Raw genomic sequence first — 25,373 nt, forward strand, 5'->3', positions numbered from 1 at the left:
CCCCCTCAGAGATGCTGAAAGATGGAGGAGGAGAATAATGTAAGCTGCCTTGAGCCCTTGGTAGGAAAAAGGCAGGATATAAATCGGAAAATAAATAAATAAATAAATAAATAAAGCTGCAGTCCTAGAGAGAGACCTTCACCGAACCCGGCAAACCCTGCTTGGGATTGCACTGCAGTCTTGAGGCCCGACTGTTCGATTCAAGCTGTTCTCTTTTCAAGGGAACTCATAAATTAATACTTAGGTAGAGCCGCATGGTGAGACAAATCAATTAGAAAACCATCCGATCAATTAACAGGGTATCTTGAGTACTGAGGCAGGCTTTTTTAAAGTTTTTCAGCTGACCTTTTCAAAGCGGCCCGTGGGAAGCGTAATCTTAGAGGCTTTCCCCCTTTCTTGCCCTCTTGCGAGGAAAACATTCCTCTTGTAAGATTATACAGACGCAAGGTGCACCAGGCACAGGCTAAAACCAGCAGGCTTTTCTTCAATAGTTTCAGTCACGTGCAGATGGATAATGCTGTTGCATTAAAAAAACACAGGAGTAATTCAGTAAGTTTCCTTTTATCTAGAGCCATGACTTAAGAATGAGGTTTAATGGAGTGTGGATCTCATGTTATCGGTTTTATGGCCAAGTTTATGGCTGCGGTATCAAGGAACCAGCTGCGTTATCAAGCCAGGAAGGTGGCTTTACTTTTTTGAAAGAATATTCGTGTCCTGCTGCAATATATCTCCTTGGAGTGATGTCTACAGTGCACCACCACCCAGCCCTAAATAGTTTTGGATTCTGAGTTGCTACTGGCCCAAACAAAAGCCAGCGGATTTGAGGGCACAGAAGAGCTTTCGCATCACGGTATGTTGTCCAAATCCGAATTCACTCCCTTCACTTCAGCTGTGGACGTTCTGACGGCTCCTCTCCTTGCACTGCCCACTCTCCAGCCAGCTAACCCCAACTGCCGGTGGGATTTTGCAGGGGAACTGTCACAAAGTGGTCAAGCTCACAAAGAGTGTTAAGAAAAGAACACAATTTATTTAATGAAAAACTCAAAAAAAAAATTGGGAAGGGGGAGGAAGACCCCAATAAAATGCATCGAATACAAACAAGGCTCCGCGTTTCAAATGAAGCAAAATTGTTTCATGTGGACCATTTGAGAGAATGGGGCCTGCAATCCAGACGGAAGCGAATCGAGACACTTACAAAAATGAGATTTACCTACAAAACTCATACTTATGTACAGTGGCCAAGACACAGAAGAGCACATGGGAATCCAGACAACCCGAATCATAAGACAAAAATAGTTCCAGAATGTGCAAAATCCACACCGCAAAAACAGGAAACATCGCCAGTCCTCAAATGGACCCATTTACTGTAACAGTCAAGACGGGGGATGAGATCTGAGGCGAGGCCGTGTGGAAGCAGTGGACGCGGGCGTGGGGAGCTCTTGCAGCCACACGCCTCCCACCGTGGCCCTTGCCGTGGAGTGTCATTTGTTCGTGGGGAAGAGCATACTCTTTGGTAGGTCTTCCGTCTAACGGGGTGTGAGGAACTTAGAGAGCACTCAAGGCTCCTAGGTAGAGAGGGAGTGTGTGTGTTTCTTGGGGTTCTTCATTAAGCTTGGTGCTGCTCTGGGCACCCTTGACACAGGGTGACCCCTCCTTCCAAGCTCGGAGGCTGTGTTTCTGCCCTCTGCTAGGCACAGAGTACAAACTGGCGTAGATGGGACTGCCTCCTGGCCACCCAGCCCTGGAGGCAGGCGTATCCCTTCAGCTCCTTGAGCCTGCTTTCCTTCAGGGAGGGAAAAGACTCCAATCTAGCAGGACTAACCGTCCTCGGAGGGGAGAGAGTGGTGGAAGGACCGGTTTGGGGGTCGTGATCCTCGCTACAAAGGCAACGGGTTGGGCGAGAAGTCCAACCCAAAGCAAGCAGCTGCTGAGCGATCTGGGCAGCTGCTTTCGCCGCTTCTTGAAATAAACCTCCCTTGGGTGTCGTGAGCAAGGAGTGGGTTAACGCTGGGAATTTGGAAGGAAGAAGAAAGTGGGGCCAGCTGGCCAGGGCCCGGGTTCGCAAGAGGCATCATGGAGCTTAACAGGCCCACGTTCTGACGTGGCGCCTCGGGCCCAGGCCACAGCTGCGACGGGAAGAGAAGCAAATGCCTTTAGCAAAGCAGGACTCTGAGCAGCCAGGCTGCAGAGGAAAGCACAACAGAGAAAACGTGAGCCGTGTGCTGGCTTGACAGACAGAGGAGCACAGGTGGTTTCAACAGCACATGGATCTGGCCCCGGGCCTGGCTGGGGGGGAGCTTGTGCTTTGCGCCTGTGGAAGCCCAAGGTGTGGCAACAGGCACACGCTCCTATTGCGGCTTGCACACCCCCGCAGCCCCCCCCCCCCCAGTTTCAGATTGGCCAAAAGCAACCCAGAGTTGACTGGCTGCACGGAAATCCCATCCACCCCAAGTTCTGCACTGCCTCGACCCTGGGCGGCTTAGGGGCTTGCTGGCGAACAGGGATCGCTGCCTGCGGGGGCTCGGCAGCCCCAGAGAGGTGACCAGAACACCAGTGTGTCAAGCTCTGGAGACCAGCAAACATGGCCAGGGGGCAGCCTCTGGCTTCTAACCAAAAGCAATGCCCTCTTAAAATGAGCTCGAGGGGGTGGGGGGCCGTGAAAGGGCCCCCCAGGGGCCGAGGAATCCTGGAAGGGCAGCCCCCTCGCCAGCTTCTCTTGGCTGGCTCTGTGGCAGGTTTCCCTCAACCCGGAGCAGCTGGACTAGGCCAAGCTTGGCACCGCCGACCCTTTTATCTGTCACTGAGACTCTTCGGCAAGAGGAAGGGAATCAGATATGATCCAGCTGACCTTGCACAGATCTCAGTTAAGCCTGGGAGAGGATTCCAGCCCTCAAGGACGGAACGTGAGTGGAGCCGCTGGTGCCCGGAATCACACCATCACCGCGGGAGCGGCAAGGGCAGCTCAAGGGCGAGCCGGAGGGTGCTCTGAAGACGTGGCCACGGGCGGCTGCGGCCTGGAAGAAAGAGCACCACAGCTCTCCTCCTTCCACTCTAGGGAGCAGAATGATTGCCCAAGTGCCGTTTGATTCTCGGTCCTCGCAAGGCCATCCCCCCGTTTCCCCTTCCATCGAAACTACCTGACAACCAGCACTACGGCTTCCAGAGAGGATGGAACTGCCTCTGGGGCGCAAGAAACCCCTTCGTATCAAACCCCGAAAGACCTCTGAAAGTGATGTGATCATTCATAAATAGAAAATGCATCTAGGAATCAAGAGTGGCCTCCATGCTCCGTGTCTGGACAGAGCCACACCGCTTCGGGCCTTATTGCTGGTCAGGAAGTGGTCAGAAGCAGCCTGGATCATGGAAAGGACCTCAGAGCTGCTGCGGAAGTTTGCGAGGAGAGAAGGTGAGGCGGTTCCTACCTGGGGCGGCGCGGCACGCCAGCTTAAGCGCGGGTGGAGCTGCTTTTGAGCTTTCCCGCTTTCCCTCCGCGGAAGCCAAGAGTAGCAAGGGAGAGGGCCTCTGTGGGCGAGGGGCTGAGGGTCACGCAAAAACGCCCGTGGGCCAGGCTTCCTGCGAACAACCGCCCTTCTTCAGCTCCCGAAGCGGCACGGAACGACGGCAGCGGCCACACCATTCTGCATCGGGGTGAAGCCGGTCTCGTCTAAAAGACCCGCTCAAGACCCTGTGTCGATAGTCCACGTATTTCCTTTAACAGAGAAGCCATGGGGTGAAGAGCAGGTGCGAAGAAAGTGGAAAGCTGAGCAGGGCCTGTGACTGCTGGCACGGCGTCTAGAATTCCTGGCGGCTCTGTTACACATACCTGCTTGAACAAATGTGTTGATAGGGACACAAACCCCGGCTGTGGTGAGCAGGCTGCGGAGGGGGCTAAACAAGCCCACGAGAGCGGCCTTCTGTTTCCCACCGCAAGGCTAGCTCAAGAGCAGGCACGGGCGGGAGCTGCAGACACTCCTCTTGATATAAACAGGACGCGGCTGGGATGAAGCTTCCCTCAACAGAACTGTCCCACGACATTTTTAGGATAAGCTTCAGGGAAGGTGGCCTAAGGAATTTAATCCTGTTTCTAAAAACAGCAGACAGCCTTCTCTGCTTCTCGTTCTGCTGTGATATCTCACAGGCAAGTGGGGTCTTACCTGGAGTGGAGATGCACCTCAGTCAAACACCACCTGAAGTTAGCAAGTGAAGGGGGAAATGCTTGTTGCAATTTCCCGGTTAAAAAAAACCCCAAACTAACTATTGGAAGAAAACACTAATACAGGCGAATGAATGTGAACTCACAAGAGCCCCAGAATGAGTGGAACTGACAGAGAACATCGGCCCCTGCTTCACCGCAATTTCTTCCACTTCTCTTCCAAGAAAGGCAGTCTCACACAGATGTTAGTGCTCCTTCCACCAGCCTGGCAGGTATGACCCAGACAGAGTGAAACAGGGAGCAACTGCAGATGGGAGTACAGGCCCCGACTGCCAGGAGCAAGGCCAAGCTCAGGTCCAGTTTGGGAGCTAAAATGACCATCCACATGGGCTTTGCCACTTTGTGCTTTTGGAAAGGTCAAGGCTAAGAGAAAAAGAGAGAGCTCAGCTAAGCTCTCAGTTGGCTCAGCAAAAGCTAGAATGCAAAACAGAAACCATGTTGTTAAAGGCAGATTTTTGTGGACTGTTAAGTTCTCAAAAAAACATTCTTCAGGAAGACACAGGTGTGCCAGCTCAGCTCAAGGAAGCGGTGTGTGCCGGGTGCGATGGGAGACCGACAGAACCTAAGTCCTTGGGAATTCATTCCCAAGATGCAGCACACGCAGCGGAGACGGAGGCTGGACACCCACGACATGATGTGGCAGCAAAATAAGGAAAAGCGGCCAGCGGGCAGCTCCGAGGCCGGAGACGGAAACGTAGTCTCTCCTCTCGGCACCAGAGGCCCTGGTGTGACCAGTTCAACACAGCAACTGATGTGACACGGGTGAAGTGACCACAGGACGGCTCCGATTTGGCTGATGGTTTGGACAGGGGCGATGCCACACCGCAGCACAACGAGGAGGATGCGGGAGGGGCCACCGGGCGGCCACCCTCAGGCTGGCTTTGACCCAAAGAGTCCAACGGGGAAGTGTTTCACATGGGTTGGCCACTGCGCAGCTAACTGGAAAAATTTGATGTCACTCCACTCCACTCCGTCAATGGAAACTAGAAAGGACAGAAGTCTCCCGTGAATTTAGGAAGCTGGCCTAGGAAAAGCCCGGCACGTGCCTGCTCCGACCAGCAGAGGCTCTCCGGAAAGCCAGGCAGAACTCTCACCCATCAACCGGCTTCTCCGTGCCAGGTACCAAAGCTGGGCCTTCTAAATCCAGAATGAGGGTGCGACCGCTGAACCAGGCCAAGCAGAGCAGGTGTGATGGGCCGGATGCCAGCAGGGAACGCCACTCACACCTGGCTGAGGGTAAAGGGGCCGTGCCTCGAGAGGCAGCCAGTGCAAACCGTAACACGGGGCAGGTGGATTAAGGCTTCTGGAATCGCAGTTTCCACGCAGCTGCAGCCACCCCTTGCTAACAGTTTTGCTTGCCCGACCCTGCTCACCCTTTCCTTGCTCTTCTCTGCTACAAACCTGCGGGAAGTTTGGAGCTGCCAAGCCAGGCTCTTGATATATTGCAAAGAAAACCAACAACGCTCTAACGAAAAGCCTCCTTGGTTTTACCGAGGCCCTTCAAAACCCTGCCCAGCGGCCAATGGGAGAGGCAAGCACTACCTTTCAGCATCGTTTGCTGCTGTTTTGCAGAGCAGATTAATCGGCTGATCCCGTCAATCATCTGGCTCTTGGAATCCACTTCTCTCTCTTTGGGTTTCTTGCTCAGAAAGATGGTGGGAACTAGGAAGCCCAGAGGAGCCAATTAGCGAAACAGGAGATGCTAGCTAGGCAAAACAGCAGCCTCTTCCGCACGCGTTTCCCTGCCCCGTCCCCCCGCGAGCAGAGAGTCCCGCCCCGCAGAGCTCACCTTTCTTATTCTTCTCTTTGGTGACAACAGTCATGGACATGGTCCCAGACAGCTGGGCTTCCCCGCTGTTTGGAAGCCGTGATACCTGCACGGAGCGGAAGACACTCTTGAGCGTGTTTTTGGAGCTGGCGTCCTTTTTCTCGCCTTCCTTCTTCTTTTCTGTGGGCTGAGCTAACCAGTAATCCACCTGCAGCCCGATGACATCACCATAAGGGCTATTCGGTGACCTGTGATCCAGAGAGGGGAGAAGGAAGGAAGTCACGCTCGTTTTACAACGCAGCGGGGAGAAAACAGGCCCGCCCAAGTGCTGCTTCTCCCCAGGCCTATCAGCACTGAAACTTTCCAGGTCAGGAGTTTACGGAAGCTGGAGGAAAGGCAGTTTCAGCACAGAGGCGTCGGACTCTCTGGGCCACCATTCTCAGTGTTCTCCTGAGCATGCTAAGAAAACCATGGCCAACGTGTGAAAGAGGCACTCGCGGGTCCCATCCCTTGGGACCTGCTCCTTAAGCCTAGGTCTTCCCAAGCTGCCCAGCCCATCGAACATGGGCAAAGCCTATTCTTCTGTCCGCCTCTCCGAGCAAAGGCACCCAACCAGCCTCCAGACCCACACGGACTTACCCCATGCCAGCCAGTCCGCTGGTCATGGAGGGAGAGGATGGCGGAGTGGCAGTGATGTCCCTGGCGAGGCCGGAGGTGGACGGAGGAGAGGTGGAGGGAACCGTCAGGCTGATCACAGGAGAATCGTCTCCCTCGCCTGGAAAGGAAAGGAGCCACAAACCTTCGGCCATCAGGCAACCGCAGCAGCAGGTGGAGGTATTACAGGTAATCCCCAGGTTCCTCCTCCCTGGGCCAGTCAGGCATTGTTACAAAGCGTTTACACAAAGCTCGTGGGCTTTCCTGGGCACTAGGAGTGCTCTCCCCAAGGAGGTTCGCCTGGCGCCCTCCTTCCTTTTTTTCTGGCACCAAAGACCTTCCTTTTTAAAAAATATTTTAGTAACTAATGCCATAGACCTTTGTTTTAGAATTGTTCGCTTGTATTTTATTATTATTTTTAATGTGTTCTGGTTTTTATTGTGTTTTCACTCTATTTTATATTATGGTTGTGAAATAAATTTATAAATGTTTTAAACAAACAAACAAACAAACAAACAAGGGCCCAAACTAGCATTTCCCTAACATTGTGGCACCAGCTTTCCCTTTTCCAAGACACACGCACGTCGCGTTTGCGTTCAGGATGCCTCGCACACAAAACTGCCCCCGTGCCTCCCTCTGCCCAGCCTTTGGAGGCTCAGGAAAGTGGCTCCAAGATTCCCCTGCACGTGTCGGCTGACGCTCTGGCCACGTTCTCGTGTGTCCCTGGTTCCCCACCCCTGGTGATGTCCCTGCTCACGTACTGCAGAGAGGGCTGCGAGCAAGGGTGCACTGGGGGGGGGGGGCTCTTCCTCCATTATGGGGCCTGCTTCCTCCTTCCACCCTTTCCACAGCCTCACAGCCTTCCTCCCTGCAGCTGGAGAATCGTCAGTTGAAACTTGACAGGGGTGGGGGAGCCTCTGGCGCTGCCAGTGGCGCTGGAGTCCGACTCCACACAACAGAGCCAAGGGTTGGACACACCCAACTGGGAGGGCCACGGGCTCACTACCCGCCCTCGCCTTGCGGCCCTGGCATACTGTGAAGCCAATGCTTTCCCCTCTTGGCCAACTAGGGCAATTTTGCCCAGGAAACCCTAGCCTGGTTTTGTGCCCGGACAGGAAGCGGCGTTGATTTAAGAGCGCGTGTGGCGTAACCGGGACAGCCAGTCTTTGCTCTGAGGGGCCTCCCGGAGGTGTGCCGTACCTGTGGCTGCAGGAGAATCTTCGATCAGGCCCACTTTAACCACCTGCAGCAGGAGTGGGAGGAGACAGGGGAGGAGACAGAGGGATTCGGGATGAGGCCTTTCCAAAATAAAGCACGGCAGGTGGTGACGCTGCGGGTGGAAACGCAACGCCTCTAGCCTTCCCTAGGCAGAGCACCGCATGTGGGTGCCACGAAAGGCAAGCAGGGGACGGTGAACCCTTCTGGTACTGTATGGCATCCAGTATCTGCTGGTGGGGTGACTGAGTCTGCCTCTTGCTTGCAATCCCAATGACCCCAGTTCTGTATCTGCTCGTCCCCCTCCCCCGAACGGGTCATTCTGGGGCTGGCAGTGGGGCACATGGGTCAGCAAGCTCCTGGAAGATCTCGGCATGTTCAGGGCTCAAACCGCCCACGCTCAGAAGTCTGGCAAAATGTCTCCTCCGGGTTTGCCATGCCTGACACAGAAGGAGCGCAGCTGCCTGCCCTTGCTCAGCCCAAAGGGTTACATTCCTTTGTCTGCTGCCCTTCTGGCTCCAGGAGGAAGAATGCGCACTTCTGGTCCTGGCCTGGCTGCCTACGACCTGCTCTGGCCCTGACCGGAACTTGGCTGCCCGGACGTCCGCACTGTGGAAGCACCCTTTGTGCGGGGGCCTTTCCACTCTGCGTTTTAGCAAGAGGAGGGTCCAAAATGAACATCGCCTGGAAGGGTGTGGCGCTGCGACACACCGCTGTCAAGAGGGAGCGCGCGTCTGCCCACGTCACAAGGAGCTGCTCTGGGACGCGGGCGGAGATATATTTGGGCTTGTCATAACACTGACAGCAGCACTCCCCCGACGCCTGAAGATCCGGCACGTATAGAAAAATCCACCTGCCAACTTTTCCAAAGGAAAGCAACCCAAAATGTAAAGCTCTCAGGTTGCCCTCCCCGTTCTTTCAACGAGTGCATGCACCTCCTCCTCCTGTAAATAGTCCAAGGTCCCGGGTGTCTTCTGAGGGCCAGGACACCTGAGCTGTGGTTTGGGGGCTGAACACCTAACTCATGGGTCAGGGGTGGGCACAGACTATGGCGTGAAACCATGGCAGAAATGGATCCAATGCTGAGCAGTATTTTTCATTGCTCGGCCAACAAACCACACTTCTGGTGGCTTCCCAGCCCGTCGCTTGCCAAGATGACAAGCCAACGTTTTGTGAGCTGCCCGATTTAGGAAAGCATCCGGAATGTTTAAAAAAGACAGCAGCAAGTCAAATCCTGTAAGATGCTTCCCTCCCACACAGGATGCCTGCTTTCAGTTGCCTGTGGCTCCAGCAGTCATCAGATGGGATCCAGCCAGGCTTCCTGCCAAGGTCTTTGCCAAGGAAGATAAATGTAGCACTAGTTAAATTGCACGATGTGACCTGAAGGAATCTCAGCACATCTGGATTTTAGCCACAGCTTCTGCTCCGCATCAGCAGAGGAGGGGAGGCGGTAGGACTGCCTCGCAAGGGAGATGGGCTGGTGGCGCTCAATGCGCTCGCGTGTGTTTCGGCTTCCCTAAGCTAGCTGTGCCAGTACAAGGGCTTTGGGTCAACAGAACTAGGTGCCACTAGATGAGGAGGCGAAACGAGAGCTTCTTACCCCAATGAAAGGGATGAACTTCTGGTAAGAGTCTTCATCTTGGCTGTGGGCAAAGGAGACAGGAGTTAAGATGCGGTAGGCAAGGGAGAACGAGAGATGCAGGAGGACAAGGGCTTTCCCCCTTTCCCAGTGGCATTTCTGCAACTCCGCTGGAGTTTAGGTCGTTCAGATGCAGCGTTTCGCAGGAAGACACTTGGATGAGAAGAGCAGGAAAACTGCATACAGGAGCAGCAATGCCTGAAGGAGGCCTGCACTCAAGGTTTGGTAGCGAAACCGTGGGAGAGAAGAGTCAGGAGGGGCCAGGGGGCCATCGGGGCCAACCCTCAACGTGAGTGGCCCCTCTTAGGCTGCTGCCAACAAAACTGACGTAACAGTTCCGGTCCGCTCGTTGCACAACGGAAAGGGGAAACGGTCTTACCATTTCTGTTTGCAGGTCAGCATGGCCTCCGCCACGGGCAGCTGGTGGGTGATGTTTGCTCCGCCCACATACTGCAGGATCCGGCCAACCACATCCAAAGACTCTGGAAAAGGACAGAACCCAAATGGGAATACCGAGCTGGAGAAGGGCACAGAACGTTCCCGGCGCGTCAAGACCGGCAAATGAAAGGGGGGGGGGGGGGGGGTGCTTTCAGCGTTTGGCTCCGGGCCACAAGAAACATCAGGGTCTGCAGGGAAGCCAGAAAGGCCTCGAGCCGGGGAGGTGGGAGGGCCAGAGAGCAAAGGGCTGAACACAGATCTGGGAGAGAGGCGTGGGTGCCCATGCGGGCTGCACCTCCGCCGGCTCGCCATCAGTGCGGAAGCTTTACTGTTCTTCTCCTCGCAAACCCCACAAGACACGATCCTCCTTGCACAGGGGGAGGCTGTCTGCTGCTGTCCCTCTGGCGGAAGCTCAGGTGCCCAAGAACAGAAGGCAGGACAGGAGCTGTTTGAAAGGGCTGCTCTGGCCCCCACTCACCCAAGCCCGCTCTTACCGGTTGCGGGTGGCTCCGATTTGCTGAAGAGCTCTCTCCAGGTGGCGTCGAGGAACATCCCGCTGTATTTGCTGTCCACGGAGCCCATGTACTTTGCCACCGGATGAGAACCTGGTGGAGAAGTGACAGGAGGGCCCTTCTGTTGCCACGGTTCTCCTGCCACGTCCTGCCCATCCAGCGCCAAGCTCCACAGAGGGCTGCGTAGGCAACTTGCCCTTTGGTGCTGGGAAAGCGCCTCCTCCCAAGCCGCAACGACGCAGCTTTCTTTGCTACGACTCTCCTTCTAGCGAGTGGTTTTTGTCCTGGGCCAAAACCAGGTCGGGCCTCTCTTTCTAGGCCAGGAAAGTTGTCTTGAATGACACGGGATGCCCAGCAAGTGTGCATCAATTATTTTAAAATGTATAAAACAAGACGTCCAATAGCTGGCTGTTTATTGTGCTCTGGAGTGAGGCGTCATGCACTTTACTTATCTCTTAGTATAAGGTTCTTCTTAAAAATGTATTAATGGTTTTTCAATCAATGCTTTTCTTACTCTTGAAGCCTCAATAAAACTGACTTCTGAAAACATTCAAGTGCAAGATAATAGCTCCCTCTGGGCTACGGGGAGGTATAAAAGTGAAATAAATAAAATCAAAATCAGAGATGCCTACAAAATAACACCTTCCAGAGCTAGTAGGGGAAGAGTTAATTATAGGACCCTGAGAGTGCAACACACTTTTCAATAAGAGTTTGGGATTAGTTGATTAATCTCTCAATTGTGACCTGTAGAAGGATAAAAAAAGCTCTTCTCCAACACGTGCTACCGGATGGTAAACTGCCTCAAAGGAACAGTGTGCAAGAAGTCAGGGAGAGCGAGTCTCTTCTATCAAGGATTCTTTTTGGACAGGCGGCTCGTTCAGCGGGTTCGTTCTCTTTATGAGAGAAAGCCAGCCCTGTACCGTGCGGCTTCTTTGTCGCTGGAATGCAGCATTATTGGGTTTCATAGGCTGCACTCAACAGCCATCAAGAACGTGAGCAAGCCACTGAATGCCCCCCGCACCTCCGCTTACCTAGCGGGATGATGAGGAACCTCATGTAACTCAGCCAGTCAGAGGTCTTGCTTGCCAGCTGCTTCACAAAGAACCTCAGGATGGCGCTAAGGTAACTCTGGCCCCCCACAGACACCACCTTCACGGGCCGTGGCATGGTGGAATTGCAGTTACAGCTGGTGGAGGGGAAGGGAGAGAGAGGGGGGCGGTTAAAGGAGTGGCGTGCCGGGTTCGTGCCATCTACCTGGGCAGAGCAGGAGAACGAAAACCAGGAGCCACGGAATGAGTGATGTGGGAATCTTATCTCGGGCGCATGCACGAGGCAACAGACATATGGGCACGAGAGTGCACACTTCGCGTTTATCCCACCTGAGTGGAAAGGTACAGGCAATTTCCTTGTCCGGTGACACGGAATTCTTGCCTCAGAATTCAGAGCGAAACTAAGGACGACAGGATCACTGACCTTAACAGGGCTCAAAGAAATGCATGATTTAAAATACAATCAGGGAGAGCGTGAGGGGACCTTTATTTGCATACTCTTCTTCCTATCGGAACACGCCGAGGAATTTAGAGGGGTCTCCCAGCCTGCCGTTTCTGACCTAAAGGGCTAGTCCTCATAGGAAGGGTGAGCTTCCATCGATTCACAACACGTTTCCACACCGGCCAGGGCAATGTGCAAAGGGGAAATGTGAGCTCTCGTGAGCAGAACGACGATGCGTGCTGCCGTCCGAGCAGATGCTCCCTCAAGACATGGCAGGGTCACCCTGGAGTGATGCAAAGTCCACGTTCCCACAGTGTGTGAATGCTCCAGACTGCCCAGATCGGTTTCAGTTACTCCATACACGGAGCAGGGAAACACTGGAGACCCAGGAGACTTCCTAAGACAGCATCCCTCCTACAGGAGGAGTGAGCAGGCCTTCAAGAACCGGAGCAAACGTACAAACCCCACCACCACGACCAGAGGCCACTAGAGGGCAGCCAAGAGCCGGAGAAAGACACTGAAATCCCACCATGACGTCTGGGACTTTGCAGATTCCAGACACAACACGTGAAAGCCGGTAAGGCAACACCTCTCTCTGTTTTGGTGCATTTCGTCTTTCCGGCATCTGCTTTCCATAATCGTTGCTGCCCCATCGTTTGGCTCCTGTCCCACAGATGCAGGGATCCCTCCTGCCCTGAACTTCAGCTGCACATGGTCCTGGCCAGAGGGACTTACCAAAAACCCCTTGCTTTGCACTGCAGAACCTGAAGCTCCAAACAGGGCCAAAGAGCCGCATGCACCAAGATAAGCCACTCTGGCTTCACTCCTCCATAGCTCTCTGCCCTGAGAGATCTTTCCCTTTTTCCCACACGTCTGGAAGCTAGCGGTAAATATTACTCTGCACCGCTCCCATGACAGCCTTATTACCCCCTGCCATTTTTCAAGGGTTGTGTCCAGGCATTAAGCAGCCTACAGAATTAAGCGCTGACACCAATTAAATTGACAAAGCGGAGCAGCGTCATGTGAATCCTCTCCAGGGGGGCTTGCAGTGTGCCCACTGACGGAGGTGTCTCGCAGTGAGAAAGGAGACAGCAAACAAAGGAGCTGAAAAGCCGCTTGAAACTACACGGGGCTTGACTTCCCATCGTCGCCGTGAGAGGAAGATGTGGCCAACGTGAGAGCGGAGCTGTCTTTGGAGGCGGCCCACCCAATCTAGGCTGCGAGAGCGAGCCCACGTTTCCAGCAGCCTCCGGATCGCGAGGGCATGAAAATGGCAAGGAAGCCCAAAGGAGCCAGCTCAATCTTGTCCCCCGAACGTTCGTTCTGGCTGGGGGGAGACTGAGGGCTTGTTTGCACGTTACTGAACCAACGAAGCGGCTGTTTCCTTGGTGATTCCACCCGATGGGACATCAGAATGAGGAGAGCATGCCCGCTTTCAAAATGTGCCTTGACGCTTCCTTGTTCCTGCTTGTGCGCGAAGGAGCTTCGTTTTAGGCCCCTCTGGGTGTACCGGCTCCTGAAGCTGGAGCAGGTGGAAACTGCAAAGAGGGCCTTCGCGCCTACGGAGCCTGGCACAGAGGGGCTTGCTTTTAGCATGGGCGCAGGGTGCAAACAGATGAAATAAAACAAAGCATTTTTAGGAGGCCGAAGGGAATCGCTAGCCAGGCTTGATCAGGCTCCAGCAATGGCCTCCTTTTTCATGTAACCACGGCAACATGCAGCGAAGCTCCCAAAGGTGTGCAGCTGCCCCCTCGGCCCTCTGTGGTACACCTGCGTCATCACATAGGCAACGCACGGCCGGCGGCGCTCCCAGGCAGGGTGGCCCTCTGAGTGAAGGGCAGAACCGCCCTTCCAGGGAGGCGTTAAGCACCTTCGCAATATTACAGATCCCGGAAAAATGCCGGGCTTTTAAATGAGAGAGAAGGGATGCAAGGAGCACATGCAGACAGACTCTCCCCTGTAAATAATTCAGGCACAGATCATGGAGGACATGGCCCCAAATGGCGATGGGAAGTCGGCATGCCTACCCTGGACCCCCACCCGAAGGCAGGAGCTTCGCTGTGGGGCTGCTTTCATCCTACCCCTGGGAGAGAAGCGGCCCTTGGTCACAACCCCTCTGCTCCAGTCGGCCTCAAGGAAAAGGCTCTCCTACACTTCCGTGAGTGCTGTGACCCCGTGAAGGGGCACTGGGCTGAAGCCACTCCAAGCAGTACCTAAGAATTCAATTATTCAAGGGCGGAAAAACCTGCCCTGGACAGAAAGCCCCAGCAAGCTGGGTTGGCGCACGACTGTTCCAGGGTAGGCCTCACTCTTTTCAAGACAGCGGTCGCTTGGAACCTAGATCTCCTCCATGCCCTCTCTTCAGGGGGTAATGCAAAGGTGCCGCTGAACTAGCTTTGTGGACTCACTATCGCTGAATCCTCGTGAGGATGGCGGAGAGGACGGCTTGCACTTCTATGGTGGAGCACGTGCAAACGACGGGCATCTTCTGGTCCTGAAGGAGATCGGCGACATACTGGAAAGAGATCAAGGAAGCAGGCAAAGGAGGAAGGGATTTGGTGTTCTGTTCCGTTCTGTTTATACAGCTGCCATACAAACCCCCTCCTTCCCTGACGATCCGTCACTGGCTGCATGACCTCCGACAAAAGCCTGGTAACTGAGCTCCCTTAAGCACCTTGGATACAAGGGCAACGCGCCACAGTTCCAACCTGGAAATCCGAGACATATTCCACACTGGCCCCAGTGGGCGAGGGGGAAAGAGTCCGAGGTGCAGCAGGAGATGAGCAGGGAATGCTGGCTGGCGGCCTCTTTGTTTTGAAGATACTCCCTCTCCCTTTTTGAGGACGTGGTTCATTAGTCTTTCATGAAATAGGTTCCAGTTGGACAAACACAGAGTTCCCAACCTTCGGATAATCAACCTGGCCGTGGTCTCTCTCTGCGCACTCAAGTCTTCCCTCCCTTATTTTTCCTCGTTACCAGAAACATTTAATTATTGCATAGCAACCAGTGCAGAAGCTGAGCAATCACAGCTAGCAGCTGGAACATGCTAGATTTTATTTTACAGAAGACTCCGGCTTCCAACTGCAGGGCTCAGGGATATGTTCACCTTAAAAACCGTGTCTGTAGATGGTGATATAAGAGGGGTTTGGGAAAATTTTAGTGGCCAGGCTGGGGGGGGGGGGTCTCTCTCTCTCTCTCCTCCCCCAGATCTCCCTTGGAAATGTCACACCACTGCTCCCCGCCGGGGCCTCCTTTTCCACCCAACCGAGCCCTAGTGACACAGATGAAGTCTAGCTCTCCTGCTTGCCGATACTAAATTGATTTGATCTAATAAATTAAGCATCACTGATAGAACGTTTTTAATGTGGCCCATTCTACCTGCCAAGGTGGAACTTAAGTGTCTGGCTTCTGGGGAAAAAAAAACCTTTTATTGGCTGGCAAAAATAAGATGTTGTGAACCATGATTTGGTATTATTACATTTTACAGGGGAAACTCCCAGTGGAAGGCCCATTTTATTTGAGCTGCTCTGAAGCAGCACATGTAGAGATGATGCGCGGTTAACAACAAAAACGGTTACTCTTAAGCCCCTAATGTTTGGGGAGTGGCTGAGGTCAGTCCAAACTCTCACCAGAGCACATGTTCCTTCCCCCACATTGAACCCCTTGCCAGATTTTGCTGGCTGGGAGGCGTCAAGAAGGGGGGGGGGCACCCACAGCTAACTTGCTCACCTGCCCCTGCCAGTCAATCGTGTTCACGAGGATGACGTTTTCCGGAAGTGCTGCGTCTGACACCAGGATCTGATTCAGTTGGTCATACACGATCTTGCGAGGAATCTGCAGGAGCAGGTTGCATCATCATCATCATCATCATCATCATCATCATTTTGGAAAGACAAGTTTGTGAGAGCATCGGAAGAGCAGTGTTGCGTCCCGCGGTTTTACTGATGAGACCAGAGACCAGTTGGAATTTTCGAGAGGAGTTTTATTACCTGCACAGGGACCAACACTCGTGAGAGTGCGGTCCCGACTAGAAGGAAAGCAGGGTTTTTATACTCTTTTACAACGGACGGCTATGCAGGTGCTTGAATAACAGCGAACAATAGGGGAAACCCACTGAGCCCCATTTGCACATTTTTCATGCTAAAGCAAGCGAGGGTACAAGGGCGTGACGTCTGTGGTTATGCTGGAGCGTAGCCTGCTTTGGGGTCAGCCTTGCGTAGCGGGCACATTCGTTGGGGTTCTTGTTCTCGCGCAAACAGGACACCCTGATCATGCCTTTTACCCGTGACGAGCCATGCCCTGGCTGCATGTTCGATTAAGAGGGGGTTACAACAAGCAGTACCAGGTCATCCCAAGGCCTATGCAGTCCAGCTTTCTCTTCACACACTGGCCAACCAAAAAACAACCGTTTTCTCGGGTTTCTTCTGGGGCTCTTTCTGGATCTTTTAACCGTCCTAGATAATTTGAGGTCATCGGCAAACTTGGCTACCACACTCCTCATAAACGAGCTGGATTCTTTTCATGCCGAAAAGTAGCAGCCCCAAAAAAAGATCCCCACAGTGTAACTTCGCTCCACTGGGGGAACTGACCGTTTATTCCTACTCTCTGCTTTCTGTTCTTTCGCCATTTGGCTGATCCATGGCAGGTCTTCTCTTGTTCTATGACTGCTAAAAACCTCAGGACTTTGCTGAAGGACTTTTATCAAAGGCCTTTCAGATGTAAATCTTGTCTACTAAATCATGAATTCAATGCTGAATTCAAAGGGAGGGCAAGATAATCACCTTTGAAAGAACATTTACTAGCGCCTCCTGTTCTTAGCACCTCTTAATCTTACAATTCAGAATGGGAAAGAACATCTCCTGAGCCCAAGTTCTTACACATTCCTTTTGGTAGGACACTGCTGTCCAGGAAATGCACAATTCCTCACTTTTGTGATTATTGAGCAGGTGAAGAGAAAAAGGCTTCTTCCCTTTTTGGGTGGGAGGGGAGGGGAGGGGAGGGGAGGGGAGGGGAGAGGCTGGGCACAAGTGGTCAATAGAGGGAGAAGATTCAGAAAGCCAAAGGAGGCCCTGAGACAAGCTCCCAGGGTAGGTATGGGGGCCTGAGTCTGCCATGGCAAATGCTCCCTGCCTCTTTGAGCCCCCTCACATCCATCCCCTTTCCCGTCCATTTCTTCTAAAGTGGCTTAGGTTCCTCAGAGGCTTACATTTGGATGCAAAATTTAAGTAAACATAACTAAACATAAACGTATGGAAACGTTTGCATGTAAACATACTAAATTTATTCAGAGGACAATCCTTGAGCCCAAATGTATTTATTCAGCACCAGAGACACCACAGGAAACAAGCTATACTGTTGTGAGCAAATCTGGAACGATTTCCTTCCCCAGCCATCGGCTTCTGTCAGCCTGAGATTCACGAGCTGCCATCTCTGTCCCTGGCCCCCAAAACCCGAAAGAAAAAACTCAGACTAGAGTCCTGCAAACTCCAGATGCAGCTTACCTGCGTGCTGTGTCCCAGATCTGGGGATCTTTCACTGTCTGAACTGTTGGTCCTTTCGCTCAGGGGCTTGGAAAGCTGCCGCTCTTTGAGTGGGGTGCTACGCTTCTGCCGGGGCGTGTGGGTAGCGCTGTCCATTTTGCTGTTACAGGCAGAGGAAATAAGAGTCATCAATCCCTCCAGACTTCCTAATGGATTGAACAAGGAAGGGATAATGCAAGCTATGCTTTAGACTCAGAGCTTCTCCCCCTAGACACAAAAGCACAACCACCTTTTATCCAAAGGATCCGGGAAGGGCCCCCACATCCAAAGCCCTCCTTACGTTTTATGCTTGCCAAGAAGAGCGCTGCTTTGGCCTGCCAAGGTTCCTTTCGACCTCCACTGCATTGGGACAATAAATCATCCACAATAGTGTGTATACTGTGTGCGTGCAGGTTTTGCTGCACAAGTGAGGCATCTGATAACCGGCATCCTGACAACTTAAGTGTTCATTAAATATCTATCTATCTAGGAGACTCCTATGCTGCCCCATTCGCCGAAGCCTCGGGGCGGCTCACACACACCCTTCGGAAGCCATCACGCACGAATATTTCAAGGCCTGAGAGAACTCGGCAGGGCTTCCCATCATCCACCGGCGGGGCTTTAAAGCTCTGCTCTCTAAGCACCCACCCCCTTGCCCATATGAGCTCTACCGCCCACTTTCCACACTTCCTGCCCCTATAAAACCAAAGGCTAGCTCAAAGTCCTGCTAAGCCAGGCTTTTGCCCAGGTGTTTAATTTGCACAGGCATTTCAAGGGCGGCCTCTGGGTTGCTTGGCACAACAGCTGCGCTGCCGGCGAACAGAAGAGGAGGAGGAAGGCACACCGCCTGGAGTGTCCGTGGCTGCAATCGTCGCGATACGCAAGACTGCAGCTCTCTGGGGCATCTGCAGTGCCGGCAGGTAGAAGGAACAGCTGTCCCGGTGAACCAAGTCGATTCGGTCTTGAGCGGAACGCTGCAGGGAAACCTCCTGCAGCCAGAGCCACTGCCCAGACGTGAGCAAGCCCGAGGCACATCCCATTTTCCGAAGCTCTCTGAGCCGTTAAACAAAAGGCAGGAGCCCGAGGACAAAACCGCGAGGCTCACTCCGCAGAACTGCTGCCCCCAGTAAAGAAGTGGGTCATCGAGCTGCCGCTGCGGCACGGAGGAGGGAAATAAGCGAGGAAGCGGAGAAGGGAGCTGAGCAAACAGACATATGGTGCTGCTGAGCGTGTTGCCTGCTCAGCACCTACTTGGCAAAGGGAGAGGCAGCGGGGCCCGAGCAAGCAGCCCTTTGCATCCGAGGGGCAGCCTGCCGTGCACGGGGGGGAAAGGCGGGCAAAGCACATTTCAGGCTGCGGGGAAACAGTGGCGAGGAGAGCATCCGCAACAGCAGAGTGCGTTTCGAAGGCTGCTCATCGCCCAGCCACAAGAAAGCCTCCGGCTGCTTAATTCTGCGGGGCAGCGGATGGGCAAGGCCTGCACAGAGGCGGCTTCCTCACGCCTGGATGCCCTGCCCAATCACCTCCTGGCGCCGCTGCGTTTCTCAGCGGGGCAGAAAGCGGCCAGCCTTGGCGCCTCGTCTCCTGCTGCAGCTGCAACCATTTACTCTTCTGTGCCTGAAGATTCTCTCTCCTCATTGTTTCTTTTGCCCTTGCTGCCTTTCACGCTTCCAGCAGCTCGCACAGATCACAAGTGGGCACAAGGGAAGGCCGACTGGAAGGTCTCGCCCTGATTTCCAGTCGGCCTGCACGTGTTTCTAATGCCCGGGCATCCAGCAACGGCATCTCTGATGCTTCCCCGGCCCTGACGAGGGCAATGTAAAGCAGGAGTACAGAGCCCACGGTCTGCAGGCGGCCCCCTGACAAGGGCTGCGTGGGCCCCCGCGGCCCTGCCATCGAATTCCTCCACTCCAGAGGCATCTCTGCTTCCGGACTGCTAATACTGGTACTGCAACAGCGGCCCAAATGCTGCTGAGGTCCCTGATGGGGGAGGGGCTGGAGAGCCCCCCCCACCCACCCCAGTGATCCTGCCCGTCTCGTGTGAGTGTCCGGGTGGCTTCCGGAGCATCTGCTGACCTTGAATGTGGCCCCCAAGGTCAAAAACGCTGCGTGCCCTGTTCTGCAAGAACAGAGAGCGGGCACGAGGTAGAAACGCTGGTGTGAGCGGACTCGGGCGTTTGGTTCTGATGCGTGCTGCAAACCCCTGGGCTGAGCATGCCTTCAGAAGCGCTTTGTCCTCACTGGAGATGCTACTCTGCATGCCCGGCTCTGGCAGGCGAAATCTCAAAGTTCTGGCAAAGAGGACGAAGCAGATCCGGGAGGCCCAAGGTCTGTCCAGCCTCTCTCCTCCCTCCCTTCAAGCCCATCTCAAAATGCACCTTTTCTGGTAGGTTTTACCACTTTCCCCATGTCCTCGGGTCCTAGTGAAGCCCAAAGTACACGTTTCTAAAACAACAGAGAGCCAGTGTGGCATCGTGGTGAAGAGCATGGGACTGGGACGCAGGCGATCCGGGTTCGAGACCCCGCTCGGCCATGGGGCCAACCGGGTGCCTTTGGGCCAGTCACAGCCTCTCAGCCCAGCCTACCTCACAGGGTGGTTGTTGTGGGGATAAGATGGAGGAGGAGAATGATGTCAGCTGCCTTGAGCCCTTTGTGGGAAAAAGGCAGGATAGAAATCGCAATATGTGTCTGTATGTATTGCATCCGGGGCCTATCCTTTATCCTTGGCTGCTCCAACGCAAGTTTTCCGAGCTAAGGGCCTCCTGCATGCACACTGCTCAGGGGCTCTCGGAAGCAATCTAGGCATGTTCACTGTCAGCAGTTACTCCAGCAGAATCTGCTCTTTTTGGGCGGGACACCAGTTTCCTAAAATATTCTATGTCTGCCCAAAAGACAAGACTGAGGCGCTGCCTTTGAAGTTGCTCCTCCGTGAAGGGCCTTTTGGAATCTCAGCAGGGTCCCTTGGAGAGCATGCAAGCCACCCACGACCCAGCCCTGCCGAGGGAAATAGTAAGCTGCAACCTAATTGAACCTTTGAGTGTTGCAGTGCTCGATATTTAGGCTATCAACTCCTTTGCAACATTTCCAGAAGAAAGGACGAAGAGTGCCAGTGCGGTGTAGAGTGTGGGACTGGGACTCAGGAGATCCGGGTCCTAGTCCCCACTCCATCATGAGCTCACAGGATGGCTTGGCCCAGTCAGACACTCAGCCCGACCAACCTCACAGGGCTGTGGTTGTGAGGGTAAGATTGAGAGGCAAATTGTGTAATCCACCCTGAGTTCCTTGGAAAGAAAGAAAAAAGAAGGGATATAAATCTAATAAATAAAATAAAGGAAAGCGAGTGACCCAAAGCAAAAAACGCGTATTACCTTGGCGATGCCATGCTCTGGAGTTCTCCCCTGCTGCTCTTCATAGGGGTCTTGACCTTTTCTGGAATGACTAAGGTGGTGGTGGACTCTCCAAATGCATCCTGCTCATTCGCCTCCTGGACAAAGAGGGGAGAGAAGCATTCAAATTTACCGGCCGCGATAAAAGCAGAGGAGGACGTTTCCTTCCAGCAATAAAGAGAAATGTGTTCACCAATGTGTCAGCTTCATTGATGCTGTCATCTGCATTCTTACTCCGGATCGGCTTCATTTTGTCCCCGATGGATGCTTCCATCTGAAGACAGCAGGGATGGAGAGAGGGAGAGGGAGAGAGAGAAGGATGTGAAGCAAACTAAGATTTGGATGGGCCACGTTTATGGTCTCTGGATGAGACACTGTTTAGGTACATCACAAATCAGGGAAATTCTGGTGAGCACGGGAGCTTTGCACAGGGCAACACCTGAGCGACGTAGCCTTCCGCTCCCTGGAAAACCCAGCGTTCATACCCACATTTCTAAACCTCAGGGCTGGATTTTGTGAAGGAGCTAAAGGGTGTGCCCTGAAGGGTCCCTCAGGGATGAGGGTAACTTTTCCCACTTTTTTTTTTTACTCAGTAAGGGCACAATCTTGTGTCAGTTTAGATAGAAAAAAGGCCTACAATTCCCAGTATACTATAACCCCAAAAGGTCAAGGTTTCCTGGATTAAGGTTTTGCCCCAAAAGGTTGGATTAATTCTGACCCAGCCCAGGAAACAAGCGATGTTCTCTTTCTTCTTACTTACCGGGCTGGTGGCGTCTTTGCCAAGGCTTCCCTTGCTGTTAAGGCTTCCGATTTCAGTCTGAGAGCTTGACTGCGACATTCCCTCAAAGAAAGGCCTGGAATAAAGAGAGCAGTAAGATCAAAAAAGAGGCAACAGCACGATGCATCCTTGCAAGGACACCAGTGGGAGCAAGGAGGAGCAAGAATCAAAGCAACCACTCTCTCCTTACAAGACCTTCACGAGCAGGTGGCCAGGCCAGCAGTTCCCTGGGGAATCTGACTTCAGGCAGTGGGACGCTGCAACCCCATCTACACCCTCCAGTCTGTTGACACCGGCTAAAGCTGGAAGAAAATCCTCTTCTGACTGGTTCAAAGTTATTCTTCCCTGGGCGGCAGACAGACCCTTTATCAAAAGGAGAGCATCGAAGAGATGCCAAGCAGGGGAGTGGATATCGCCGGGACCCTGGTACGGGCACGGGGAACTGCAGGGCCGTGCCTCATTTCCACGGGCACCTTGCCTGAGAGCCATACTGGCCTCGGCCGGTTCTGTTCACACAGTGGCCAGCCAACAGCCTGCAGGAATGGCCAAGTGCAATAGCACCTCCGGGCACATTCCCCAGCAAGTGGTGATCCATGAGGACTAGCGGCCATGCATCGCCTTCTCTTTTGTGAATGTGTCCAATCTCCTTTTGGAGTCATTCAAGACGGCGCCCCTCACTTCAAGCTATGGAAGTGAATCCCACCGTTTAACTCTGTGCTGCGTGAAGAAGCTATTTTTAATTTATTTTATATTGTTAATTTTAATTTTATATTGTTATTTTTGTATTTTATTGTATTTTATTGTGTTGTAAGCCGCCCCGAGGCTTCGGCAAGGGGCGGCATAGAAATGTCCTAATAAATAAATAAAAATTTAAAAAAAGCCCTTCCTTTTTCTGTTCTCTCGCCCCTTTCAACTTCTTGGGATGATCTGTTTGGGTGCAACGTCTTCCTTCTCCACGCCGTGCGCTATTCTGTACACCTCTATCATGTCTTCCCCCAGTCTGGCCTTTCCCTCAGGTAAACAGTCCCAACCATCATCATCAACTTTCCTCACAGGCTTGTTGATTTAACCCCTGGATCGTTGTAGTTGCCCTTCCTTGACTTTTCCCCCAGCCTTTCAGAATCCTCTTTTAGGTGCGGTGACCAGAATTGTACACAGTACTGGAAGTGCGTGCATCGTAGATTTGTATAAAAGGAAGTATGATCATGGCAGTTCTATTTTAAATTCTCTTCCAATTGTGCCTAACATGGAACCTGCCTTTCCCACAGCAGCCTTTCCCTGTGCCGACATTTTCCATCAAGCTGTCCACCCTCCTTTTTGATCCAGCCCTGAAGACACATCAGTCAGGAACCAGGATTTGTATAGGTCAGGAAGGAGCTTCCTGAGGAAGAATCCTGGAAACCAGAGGCACTCTTGCTTCACAAGCGTGACCCAAGGTGCCCGGCTGTGTCCCAAGCTAGATCCTCGTTAGCGGAGCAGCGCGCTTACGCCGGATAACTGACGAGGACGTTGCTATTGCTGCTGCTATTCCTGATGGGCAGGTGTGAGGAGAGAGATTCCTCCACCCCACTGCATCTATTCCCCAAGGTTTCTTTCCTTGCCCGGGGGGAGAAAGGAACTCTGTGTGCTGGACGAGGATCTGCTAACTCTTTCTGCTAAGTGTTCAAGCCGTTCCAGGCCAAACCAGGATGGGTCCAGGATTCCTAGACAGCTGCCCGCAATGGTACGATGTCCGTTGATGCCTCTGCTCTGGGTCCCCTTTCCATCTGAAGCACGGTGGGCACAGGGGAGGGCCGGACAGGGCAACCTGAACAGAGGCTTGGGACAATCGCCCCACTCCTTTCCAGTTCACCGTTTGTTGTTCCAGGGGACTTCTGAGGTTCTTTTATTTATTTATTAAAAGCTTCCATATGCTTTATACTCCTTTTAGTACGAAGGAATCCTTTCCTTGGCCTCTATCTTTCCACTGATTTGCACTGTCTGTTTCCTGCTCTTTAGCGGATTCATGTGTGTGTGACTGAGCGAGTGAGTGTGGAATGTGTTATGCCTCAGTTGTTTATTATTTTATGCTTAATGTTGTTAATTGCCTTTAAATGTAGAACCCCGAACGGCACTGGCTAAAGGGGCGGGATATATGTGTTCACAGGTTTGTGCAGCCAGTGGGCTGAACCTTTCGTATGCTTTTCAACGTTTGTTTGGTTCACCAGCTCGTAATTTACATTTTGGCAAAGTAGCTGCCCAGATGCAAAAGGGCTCCCCCCGCGACGGATGAAGCACCGACCAGATATTTCTCCCGCCAAAGCAGCATGGCTGGCTACCAGGCCACCGTTCTGCTGGCTTTTCAAGCACTCACTTTCCCAGACTGAGCTTCAAAAGGCAGGGCACGAAGAGGCAGAGAGAAAGATTCAGCTATTTGGGTAAGATAGGCAGGAACCGTGGCTCAAAGACAAAGAATCACAGGCTGACAGTGAATGGAGTCGCTTTTGCCGGGGCTGTAACACGATCCAGTCACGAAGATTAAGCTCACATTTAAAAACTGAGCGCTAAAATTATTCTGAAAGGAGAGAGGGAAGGAGAGAACTATAAAGCTCAAAATCACAGAGGTGGCAGTGCTTTCTTCGTGTTTCCTAGCCTCTGCAACCCCAGGAAGAGAAAAACCCTCTGCAGAACAGATTGGCCGTTGAGGGAGCTGAGTCAGTTGATAGCTCCAGTGGAAGAATGCCGTTGGAAGAGGATATGCTTCCCTGGAAGAAAGCCCAGAGAGAGAAGTGCCCCCATTATGCACAAACTTTTCTTTTTTCTACTGCATACTTGGTGCAAATGTCATGCGGCTCTCCAAACGTCACAGGGCCACTTAAATCGTGCCAGAAACGGGAGAGAACAGAGGGGCTTGTCTAAAGCGTGGGGCTTTGCGTTTCAAAACTTCTCATGCTCAGAGTGGCAGAGGAGCATTTGAACAACTGAGGCGATTATCCCTGAAAGGTTCCAGAGCCAAAGTAAGGTTGGAAGGCACCTCCCTTATCTCTTATAGGAACAGCACTGCAGACCGACCCCTGGGGAAGCTCGGAATTAATAGCAACATGTTGCACAAACAGAGGACACGAAAGCTCTGACATCCGCAAGCCTCCCCAAAGTTCTGGGCTAGAGGCTGGCAGGCGAAAGGCCGAAATAGCGCTGCTGTGGACAGTGGGATAACATCCTCCGGCAAGGATGCCGAAAGGGTCAAAAGCCCCGCACGCTTTACCGGCAGCACCAACCCTGTGGTTTTCTCCTCCCAGCGCATCTTCCTGGCTCTCTCGGTCAACGATGAGAGCTTCTCGGGTTGAGAGCAAGAGTGCTTCAATGCGCCCAGAATGCGAAGCCTTCCCGGCAAAGCAGAAGAGTTAAGAAGCTTTGCTGCGGGGCGTCACGGCAGCCTATGTTTAAATGCCCCTGCCCCCCGCCCCGTCGCACTTACTTGAGCTTTGGCTTTGGTGTGCTGAGTATGCTCTCCGTGTCCTCCATCTCGGGACCGCTGTCGCTGGGATTGTACATCTCCAGGCTGTCGTACAGCTCGTCCAAGTCTTCCTCCACCTCCCGAATCTGCTCCCTGGACACATGCTCCAGTCCGAAGCCGACCTGTTCCGGAAAGGCTTGCTGAGTCCCCAGGCTCTGAGGTGGGGCCTGAATCATTTGCTCCTTAGACGGAGCAACGTTTCATTCCACGGCAGTGAACTGTGTGGTGTTTTTACCAAGCCAGTTCTTGCTATTAAGCCTGCCA

General features: G+C 53.1%; 1 protein-coding gene across 2 annotated transcripts in view; it reads right to left on the bottom strand.

The window, feature by feature from the left end:
• Nucleotides 1–1,005: 1,005 nt before the first annotated feature.
• Nucleotides 1,006–25,373, bottom strand: part of PACS1 (phosphofurin acidic cluster sorting protein 1) — a 53,033-nt gene continuing 28,665 nt past the window's right edge. For both annotated transcript variants that reach the window (XM_044448350.1, XM_044448351.1), the window contains 16 exons: nucleotides 25,071–25,231; nucleotides 21,596–21,689; nucleotides 21,029–21,109; nucleotides 20,818–20,933; nucleotides 17,432–17,570; nucleotides 15,660–15,764; nucleotides 14,339–14,445; nucleotides 11,471–11,625; nucleotides 10,422–10,532; nucleotides 9,869–9,971; nucleotides 9,451–9,493; nucleotides 7,836–7,878; nucleotides 6,621–6,756; nucleotides 6,003–6,229; nucleotides 5,756–5,875; nucleotides 1,006–5,196 (listed from right to left, as the gene is read on the bottom strand). In XM_044448350.1, the coding sequence (XP_044304285.1) occupies nucleotides 5,084–5,196; nucleotides 5,756–5,875; nucleotides 6,003–6,229; nucleotides 6,621–6,756; nucleotides 7,836–7,878; nucleotides 9,451–9,493; nucleotides 9,869–9,971; nucleotides 10,422–10,532; nucleotides 11,471–11,625; nucleotides 14,339–14,445; nucleotides 15,660–15,764; nucleotides 17,432–17,570; nucleotides 20,818–20,933; nucleotides 21,029–21,109; nucleotides 21,596–21,689; nucleotides 25,071–25,231 (1,854 nt within the window). In that variant the 3' untranslated portion in view covers nucleotides 1,006–5,083. The remainder of the gene's footprint in view (nucleotides 5,197–5,755; nucleotides 5,876–6,002; nucleotides 6,230–6,620; nucleotides 6,757–7,835; nucleotides 7,879–9,450; nucleotides 9,494–9,868; nucleotides 9,972–10,421; nucleotides 10,533–11,470; nucleotides 11,626–14,338; nucleotides 14,446–15,659; nucleotides 15,765–17,431; nucleotides 17,571–20,817; nucleotides 20,934–21,028; nucleotides 21,110–21,595; nucleotides 21,690–25,070; nucleotides 25,232–25,373) is intronic.

This window comes from Varanus komodoensis, unplaced genomic scaffold (genome assembly GCF_004798865.1).
Source record: "Varanus komodoensis strain SLA01 unplaced genomic scaffold, ASM479886v1 scaffold55, whole genome shotgun sequence".
Lineage (NCBI taxonomy): Eukaryota > Metazoa > Chordata > Lepidosauria > Squamata > Varanidae > Varanus > Varanus komodoensis.